This window comes from Lactuca sativa, chromosome 1 (genome assembly GCF_002870075.4).
Source record: "Lactuca sativa cultivar Salinas chromosome 1, Lsat_Salinas_v11, whole genome shotgun sequence".
In the NCBI taxonomy this organism is placed as follows: domain Eukaryota; kingdom Viridiplantae; phylum Streptophyta; class Magnoliopsida; order Asterales; family Asteraceae; genus Lactuca; species Lactuca sativa.
The window spans coordinates 11,643,607-11,653,171 of NC_056623.2; the positions used below are offsets into that span (position 1 = coordinate 11,643,607).

At 35.1% G+C, this 9,565-nt stretch overlaps 2 protein-coding genes across 2 annotated transcripts; one reads left to right on the forward strand and one right to left on the reverse strand.

Annotated features, from left to right (window-relative positions):
- The first annotated feature begins 3,528 nt into the window (after window positions 1-3,528).
- On the forward strand, window positions 3,529-5,910 carry LOC111904146 (uncharacterized). The gene is made up of 6 exons (XM_023899919.3): window positions 3,529-3,877; window positions 4,745-4,922; window positions 5,005-5,102; window positions 5,240-5,336; window positions 5,429-5,514; window positions 5,715-5,910. The coding sequence occupies exons 1-6, from the start codon at window positions 3,653-3,655 to the stop codon at window positions 5,766-5,768; spliced, it is 738 nt and encodes a 245-aa protein (XP_023755687.1). The 5' UTR covers window positions 3,529-3,652; the 3' UTR covers window positions 5,769-5,910.
- A 336-nt stretch (window positions 5,911-6,246) lies between these two features.
- Window positions 6,247-7,803, reverse strand: LOC111904147 (DNA-directed RNA polymerases II and V subunit 6B). Its single transcript, XM_023899920.3, has 6 exons — window positions 7,662-7,803; window positions 7,530-7,563; window positions 7,251-7,429; window positions 7,045-7,096; window positions 6,571-6,638; window positions 6,247-6,460 (listed from the first exon to the last, which is right to left on the reverse strand). Exons 1-6 carry the CDS (start codon window positions 7,694-7,696, stop codon window positions 6,391-6,393), a joined length of 438 nt encoding a protein of 145 aa, XP_023755688.1. The 5' UTR covers window positions 7,697-7,803; the 3' UTR covers window positions 6,247-6,390.
- Between the last annotated feature and the right edge of the window lie 1,762 nt (window positions 7,804-9,565).

The following is a 9,565-nucleotide window of genomic DNA, read 5'->3' on the forward strand; positions in this document are numbered from 1 at the left end:
ATGTATGTGAGAGATTGACGACGATGCAATAAGCTTGGGTTCTTTGTTAATTTTGTATAATTAAAATATTAAAATAAAAAATTATATAAAAGTATCTATAAAATAATTAAGCCCAAGTCACATTAGATCATAAGTAAACTTGCAAATGGTTCGTAATTCTTTGAGCAACCATTAGGGTATGTATGTGAGAGATTGACGACGATGCAATAAGCTTGGATATATTGACGACGATGCAATAAGCTTGAGCAACCATTACGAATAATCTTTTATCTAAAAAGTATCTAAAATATATATTGTAATATTTACATGTGAACATAACTTAATAGGATAATGTATTTTTTTTTAATTTTGTACTCATTTAGTCGTTAATTTTTTTTTGTCCACATTTGATCATTTAACTTGTTTTTTTGTCCGCATTCAATCCTTATAACCGGCTATGTAACGTCGTAGAATTTCAAACAAATTTTTCACATTTTAAAAACACTTTATTTCACAATATTATAAAACTGTTGTTCCATATATCCAAACATAAGTCAAAATCCCAAGATCATAACATATATAAAACTTCGCGCGTATGTGTACTGATCATGCCGGCGCCTTCCCGCAATCCTCACTAGTACCTGAAACGCATAACACAAAACACTGTAAGCACGAAGCTTAGTGAGTTCCCCAAAATACCACACATAACACATACTAGCCACTCGAGGCTATAACTCTGTGGGCCCCTGGGCCCTAACTCTGTGGACCCTCTGGTCCTAGCTCTGTGAACCTTCCGGTTCTAACTCTGATATACACTAATATACGCACAACATAAATCACATAGAAATAATGCAGTGCAACAGATCACATAAATAGCATACAATAACTCTGTCAGATAACTCTAATTACCACTTAAGGTAAAGTATAGTGAGAAGACTCACCTCGGATATCTCGATAATATCTCACTCGCGTGTACACTAATCTAGCCTCTGCCTAAAACATAAACAATCATCTCAATTAATAACGGCTCTCCAGGCTAGACTAGACTCTCTCTCTCTCTCTCATGTCCTCTAAGAAGGCTAAAAGACCATTTTACCCTTCAAACGGTCCACAAGTCCTATTGTTGACCAATCTCTAAAAGTCAACAAAAGTCAACGGTCAAACCTTGACCAGACTCGTCGAGTGCACAAATGTGACTCGGCGAGTCCATGCGTGTCCTTCAAACTCCTGGTCCTCACCTGACTCACTGAGTCAATCCTCTACTCTTCAAATCATCACTGATCGTGAATCGTGGGACAACCAGTCCCAACTCGTCGAGTCCGGCTCTTAACTCGGCGAGTTCGGTCGTGAATTCAAGTCCTCTAGATCCCGTCCGACTCACTGAGTCATTTCCCCAACTCAGCGAGTCACCAACTGTGTGATCTACAGGGAACCTACTCCTACTCGTCGAGTCTGTTCTTGGACTCGACGAGTTCACGTCATGCTCAAACTCAAAAGACCTCCTGAGGTCAGATCTGTTCCTCTAATCCATAGATCTGATCTTCCCAAGCATGATAATCACGTAAAGTTCAGAACTTGGTGCTCATGCAAAGGCCAAAAGACTCTATTTGAAGAAATAACCTCAAATATGACATCCTAAGCTCATGACTCCGAATATCCATCATAAAGATCCAATGGGTTAAGGTCTCTGGACCTCTTTGGATCTAGATCCAAAGCCTTAATATGAGAAGGGACCAAATGCTCATCAAATCAAGCCTCCAAAGGGTCTAGAAAACCCTAACTCCAAAGGTTAACACCATAACTGAAGAAGGATCGAATCTATACCTCAAATATGAAGTCCTTGGCTCTGAAATCTTCAGAATAGCACCCTCTTCAGCTCCCTCTTGCCTTGGTCACCTTCTTCTTGCAAGGATAACAACACAAGGATCAAAAATGGCCTCTCCTTCCTCGCAAACGCTCTAGCTCTCTTAGGGTTTCTCTCTAGGGTCTGGTAGCCGCGACTGAAGGCTATAAGAGCCTTTAAATAGGTCCCAAACCCGAGAAATTAGGTTTTCACTTAACAGCGTGGACTCGCCGAGTCCACGAGTCGACTCGTCGAGTCCGGTCACTAATCCGGATAAGAACTTGCGATCCTACTCAGCGAGTCTAAGCATCAACTCGCCGAGTTCCTCCCCAAAACTCAAAATAAATGAATAATATGATATACCTGGGAATCCGGATGTTACAGGCTACTTCAGGTTAAACCAGAAAAATGACTTGATAGGGTAATATAATTTTCAGTTTGTATACATTTAATCCTTAATGTTTTTGTTCACATTTAGTCATTATAATAAGTTTCTTTAGATTTTGTTCACATTTAGTCATTATAATAAGTTTCTTTAGATTTTGTTCACATTTAGTCATTATAATAAGTTTCTTTAGATTTTGCTCACGATATCTTACATAAGATAAACTCGTCCCTCACTTATATCAATAACCTAATTCTCAAATCGATCAAATAATGACAGTGACTTAGTTTTCTCTAAGCTGAAGATGTATTCGGCTTCAGTTTCATATATCTTCATAACAGACAACGAGATTATTTATCTTGGAAGTGCAAATTTGAGTTAGGATGAAGCAATCGCAAATAATCTCGTTGTCTGCTATGGAGATACATAAAACTTTTCGTCAGGGTGTTATTTTGTATTGGAAGTGCAAATTATTTTAGCGTCTTCCTTAATTCTTTTGTGTTGGAAGTGCAAATTCGAGTTGGGAGGAAGTAATTACAAAGAATATTGTTGTTTGTTGTGGAGATAGTGAAACCGAAGTCGAAGACATCTTTTGCTTAGATAAAACTAGAGCACCCACATTATTTGAGCTATTTATGAATTAGGTTACTGATATAAGTGAATGATGAGTCACATATGAGAACACCTCATTAATTATTGTCCCACGCAGGATGCCCGTGAGTAAAATCTGAAGAACTCAGTCATAATGACTAACTGTGTACAAAAACCTAAATATGTATAAAGAATATTGTTGTCTGTTGTGGAGATAGTGAAACCCAAGTCGAAGACATCTTTTGCTTAGATAAAACTTGAACACCCACATTATTTGACCTATTTAAATTCTTATGTTGATGGAAGGAAATCTTTGGAAAGCTTTTAAAAATATGTGATTGAATAAGTCATTTTAAAGTTAAAAAGTAATCTCAAACACCATTATTCCTCTGCATAGTCAATGCCAGTTGACTTAGGGGGTGTTTGGTTTAGCTTTTCACAGCTCAAAAGTTTTTTTTGGAAAATTTACAAAAAGTCAGGTTTTCTTGACTTTTCCAAAAAGTTTATTTTCCTTGTATCAAATCTCCAAAAGTAGTTTTTAAAACTAGTTTTTCCAAACCTCTTTTTCTTTTTCAAAAAGGACTTTTGGCTGCGAAAAGCTAAGCCAAACACCCCCTTAATATAAAAAAAGAAAAATAATAAAAAAAAATTAAATAATCAAAGAACAAAAATAAATCTGGATTTACTAAATGGACACAAAATGAAACTTATTAAAAAAATTTCCCAATTTACTTTGCAAAACATATTTAGTTCAAAACCCTCTTCCCCAATTTCATTCCGAATCAACGAACAAGAACCCTAACATTTTACTCCAATTCACAACTGAAGCGTGAGATCCGTTTGTTGAAGGAAAGATGTCGAATCCACCGAATTCCTCTGCATCTTCTTCTTCCCAGTTCACATACTCCAACAACAATGGCTCGTATTTTCCGATGCCCTTCCACCTTCAACAACCCCAAACATACCCTGCTGCAGCTCCTCCTCCTCCGCCTTCGGTCGTTCAATTCCCCGCTCCACCTCCCGCCTACGCTACTCCATCCACTTCTGTCCCTGGAGTCTACTTTCCCCAGTTCCAGCAGGTAATTTCTGTCAACCCTAATTAATTATTTCAGTTAAGCGTTGATCATTTAATGTTCGTACTTCCATGCCAGTAATTTGAAGAATTACAAGATGATTTTGGAACATTTAGCAATTACTAGCGTAGGGACTACTTAGGCTGCCCCATCAACCACAACGTTACTATCTGACACATATATTGTAGGATCAATTTGAAGGATTTAGAAACCTGCCTTTTCAATTTTCCCAAGTATATGCTCTTAAGTTTGTAACATGTTTATCCATAGAAGTTTGAGACATCGAATAGGCCAAGAAAGCCCTAATGTTATTGGCCAAAAACTGATTGTTGCATTTCTTCGTAACTAAAGGAATTAGTTTTTTCTCCTAAACTATATAAGAATATAAGATCTTGACAGTTGACACTTGATCAAAACAAGGGTGTTTGAGTCAAAATATATGGCTTCAGAGAACACAGAGTTTCCAGTATAACTGTAAAATGATCCAAACCTTTCTATTGGCCAAGATAATCATTAAGAAATGAATCAATCATCTTGAACCATATATCTGGCGAGGCTTATCTTTATAAACCTTCTCAACAAAAACATGATTAAGGAATGCTTTCCAGATATCAGCCAATGAAGTCTTCAATGGTTAGTTGCAGCTTGAGCAATCATAATACATATTACAAGTCATTTTGACTCTGAAGCTAAGGGTGTCATATTGTGGAATGACCAATAAAGATGCACAAAGAAACTCTACACAAAATTGTAATAATTGATCCAAGAACCAAGTGAAAAGTAACAAAATACCAAACCCTGCAAACTGACTTTGTAAGAATCCCTCATAACGCCTAACTGAAACCAAAAGAAATGTTTTTTTTTTGAAAATAGGCACAACAGCTATTTCAAAGGGATGCACAAACAATTACACCTGAAGCTCTAGAAAGTGTAAAGGCTGCACTTGCAAGCAGTGAAGTGGAGCATAAAGCAGAGGTCAAAAAGAGAGCCATACCTCGTAAAGCAGCTGGTCAAGCTTGGGAGGATCCAACACTTGCAGAGTGGCCAGAAAGTGAGTTTTCTTCATCTGATTTGTAATTTTCTGATAGCAAAATCTCATCTTGTTGTTGATGATTGTAGTGATGTTTTTCCAGATGATTATCGTCTATTTTGTGGAGATCTTGGAAATGAGGTTAATGATGATGTTCTTTCAAAAGCTTTTCAAAGATTTCCTTCGTTCAACATGGCAAAGGTCAGTTTCTTATCTCTACATAAATCAATCACTTATGTATGTAGTATCTATGTTTCTTTATCATTCAAATTTTCATTTTTTTTAATTACAATAATACTCTTATATTGATTATTGTTTTTTTTTGTTTACAAATTTAGGTTGTCCGAGATAAGCGAACTGGAAAGACAAAAGGGTATGGATTTGTGAGTTTTTCTAACCCAACCGATCTTGCTGGTGCTCTTAAGGAAATGAATGGTGAGTTCATATCATCTTTTTTCCCATAAAATATAAGTAGTATTAAAAATTTACTAAAAAAGGTAAAAATTGCATTTTTTTTCTTTTTGTAGGGAAATATGTTGGTAATCGGCCAATCAAACTGCGCAAGAGCAACTGGAAAGAGAGAACAGATGTCGAGGCCTTGGCCAGACAAAAGGTAATTTTTTTTTTCTCTAATATTGTCATAAATAGGTAACGAACTATTTCATAAAATGTCCTATCTTGAAAATACAGTGGTGTTATTGTAAAATAAAAAACAAATAGTTTGTTACCTATTTATGACATTCACTGTTTACAATATTCCACTTATTTTTTTTTAACTGTTGCTTGCTATTGTATTCTGTCTCTTGATTGCAGAAACATACACAGAGAAAAAAACAACTCCCGAAAAAGAGTGTCTTGCACAAGTGATTATGAACATATGCCCCCTTTGCTTTTTGACCTTTTTGTATTTTTGCATTCAGATGATAGACTGGTTTTCTGTTTGCATGTGTAAGGATAAATCTTTACTAAAAGAATTATAGAATGGTATTTTTTTTTATGCTGATTAAAACATGGTTGTACTTTCACTTTCTTTATTGACATACTCAACCAAAAAATATCCATGTTTACACCTGTTAAGTTAATTATGCCTTTTTTTGTATGATGTTAATCTGATTAAACTTGAATGCTCAATTGAGATGGAGATTCCCTAGAATTTGTTGGTGAATTTAGTCACTTGTTATTTTGCATCTCTTCAGCTGAATGGTGTTTGCCATATTGATGAAAACAGTGAAACGCAAAACCTTGTATTTAACCATGTCTCTTAACTTACCTGATTACATGCATAAAACAAGATTTACAAAATATATATGATTGATTCTTGTTGGAAACAAAGATACAAAACAACTTCATAACAAAACCACCTTTCACAATTTTCAAATCATAATAATTCCAAGTTGAACATAAATATGCATCATGAGATGATAACAATTCAAATCATTTGTATCAACATAATCCATCATAAACATGACATTCAGATGATTTATTTCAACTAGTCCCCACCAACTTGTCTCTTCCATGAATCCTCAACGATTAGTTCATCAACTCCCCAGTCTTCATAGCTGCAAACAAGGAAAAAAAAACATACAGATCATATAATCATATGATATCACACCATTTTTTTAAATAAAAAGGGGTTGTGTTGTGTGAGAATGGAAGATAAGAAGCTTACCTTCCATCCGGAAGGTATCGACGAATGGTGAAGGGTATCTTCCTCTGTCTAAGCTCCTTCATTGCAATCTATAATAAATTAAACAAAGACACTCATTCAGAATCCATAAAACAACAACCTGATAAATGATAATGGGTATTTGAGTATTTTTTCTAATAAGAATGAGTAGGAAGTGAATTCCATTGGTAAAAGGATGATGTTTGCATTTTGCAACCAAATGCGGGATTTGAGTGAATATCCTTCATTCGAAAATAGTTTAACATTGTGGTGAATACCCTTCATACGAAATTCAAACATTCTATATGAAAGAAAAAGACAAGTTATTTATCCCCAAACTTGACAAATAGTTTAACAAAAACATTCAACCAATGATCAAATAACAATATCTTCTAATGATTGTGATAAGAAAACAGACAAAGTTGGATTTTTTTTTTTTCAGAAAAAGAATAACAATGGTGGCGTAAGAATCATTACCTCGAGGGGGTCAGTTTCACCCTCAAGCTCAACCATCACTGGAGCATTCATGCTGTGAATATACATAACAAACAAGAAAACACCATATGTCAAATCATTTCAAGCATTACCAATGAACAAGAACAAAACACAAGTTTAAGAATCATATATTAGCTTTAATTGAATTGATTATCAAGTGCAGATGGAAAAAAACAGCGAAATCAAACCTAATTTGAAGTGCACGGGTACCCAAGATTCTAGCCCTTTCATATTTCGTCATATACTTTATCGTCTTCCGAGGTTTTTCTACAGCTTCCTGTTCTTCTTTATCTTCGTTGTCACCTAAAAGTGGATCGGGAACGTCTTCTTCCACTTTATCTCCATCAATCTCTTCCTCAGCCCCTTCCTGAAAAAGGAACAAATTTGAGCACACAATCATTTATAATTAAGAGGTAATGCAATTTCATATAGAACTACTCATCAAAATTCAGAAACATTTTTCTTACATCGAGTTCGGGTTCGGCTGGCTCATCGTCGTAACTGCAAACCCAAGAGAAAATTGAAATATTTTTTCCAGAAATCAAATACGAGAGAAAGATTATTAGCAAACAGGAGATGATTATAGAGAAGCTGTTTACCCTCCAGCGTCCATATCATAGTCATCGTCGGCCATTTTATCAGAGAAAAGCTCCTTTTCTCTTCAGACTAGTTTGATCGAAAGACGGTAACAAGAAGAAGACTTCTGTGAGTAAGTAGGGTTATAAACGAGTCTCAGAGAAAATAGGGTATGACTTAGTTAAAAATAATAATAATTTTGTTATTTTTTACAGATAAAATTGCAAATTTGATCCCCATTGTTTGTTAAAAACTATAGAAAAGGTCTTGAACTTGTATTATTCTCCGAACCACAATTTTCTTTTTTATTGTTTTGTTCCCCAAAATTTTATTTTTTGTGAGTTTGGTCAACAAACAACCTAAATGACAAATATTCCCCTATCTTAGTTTCCTTGCACCAGAGTACAACGGGTCATACATAGTATTGTTATGACCCCAAGAATAATAGATGTTGTTTTTAAAAAAATTAGTTTTGTCATCCAAAAAGAGGTTGCCATACAGCTTGTTGTTCGTTTACCCGCTACGACTATGTAAACGTTTTCATTATTTATATTGAAAATATTAATTTAAATCTAATTTACTTCTTTATTTTGTTATTACAAAAACCACAAATCCACAAATTTCTCTCTCTCTCTCTCTCTCTCTCTCTCTCTCTCTCTCTCTCTCTCTCTCTCTCTCTCTCTCTCTCTCTCTCTCTCTCTCTAACAAGGTACTATGTCGATCAATGTGCACAAATCATTATTCTTTCCTCTAGAAAACCTTTTATCGGTTTCGATTGGAAGCTTTAGGCTAAGGGGTATGGTCGAGTTTTTGACCACATGGGTGTTTTTAAAAAACTTATTTACTTAATGGGTATACTTTTAAACTTATTTACCCTATAGGGTTTATTTAGCAATTTAATAAAAAAAAACTCCCCACCGTCCCACCGTGCCCTAATTTATTTTCTTGCCGATCGATTCTTTCCCTGGGCAAAAAAACGAGCTGCACACCTCTAAATTTCCGGCGTCATCGTCATCTCCGACGACTACGACTTCGGCGACTACGATCCAACGACGACGGCGAATCCAACAGCGTCTTCGGCGGCGACTACAATCCATCACAGGTACCTTTTTTTGCTTCGATTACAGGTTCGTTTTGAGTTCGATTTTGAACTATAACTTCGATTTTTAGGCTGTAATCTCTAGTTTAGGTTCATTTGTGAGTTTGATTTTTGATTTCTACATTTGGGAGTTCGATTCGATAACAGTTTGTTTGTTTGATAGGCTAATGTGTTCGATTGTTGATTTTTGATTTGTATTTGCTTCGATTTCTGATTTGTATTTGCTTCAATCAGTTCGATTTCTAGTTCCTATTTGCTTGAATATGCAAGATGTGTTGATTGTAACGACTAGAATTCTTGCAATTGAATTTATATTCAGATTTATCTATTTGATTGTAACAGGTGTTGATTTATCTATTCTATTTCTGGGTTCTTTTATTGTTTTTTTGATTTTATGTATTTGACTGTAGATGTTAGACATTGTTTAGAATGAGGATTTCCGCTCAATCTCTCAAGTTGTTGCAAGCAATGCAATAAAAATTGATAATGAAGTTGTTGCAAATGATGTGTTAGAAGAAGATGAAATTGGAGAAGATGAGAGAATTAGAGAAGAAGATGATGAAAATCTTTTGAAAAGAGCTTTCAAGTTTCTTCAACTTTTATTAATATGGGGGAAACAAATATGAAGACTCATAGCGATTGGATTGTATCACACTATTGTGTCACACACAGTGTGCAAGAATGATTTTACACAAGAATTGGAAAAGATCCATGCTTTAAGAGCCGAGATAGTTGATAAATTAGGCTATATTACTTGGATTGTTGGTTTTGTGCTTCAAATATTTTACTTGTGGAATTTTTATGATCTTTGTTGGTTTACATTTAAAA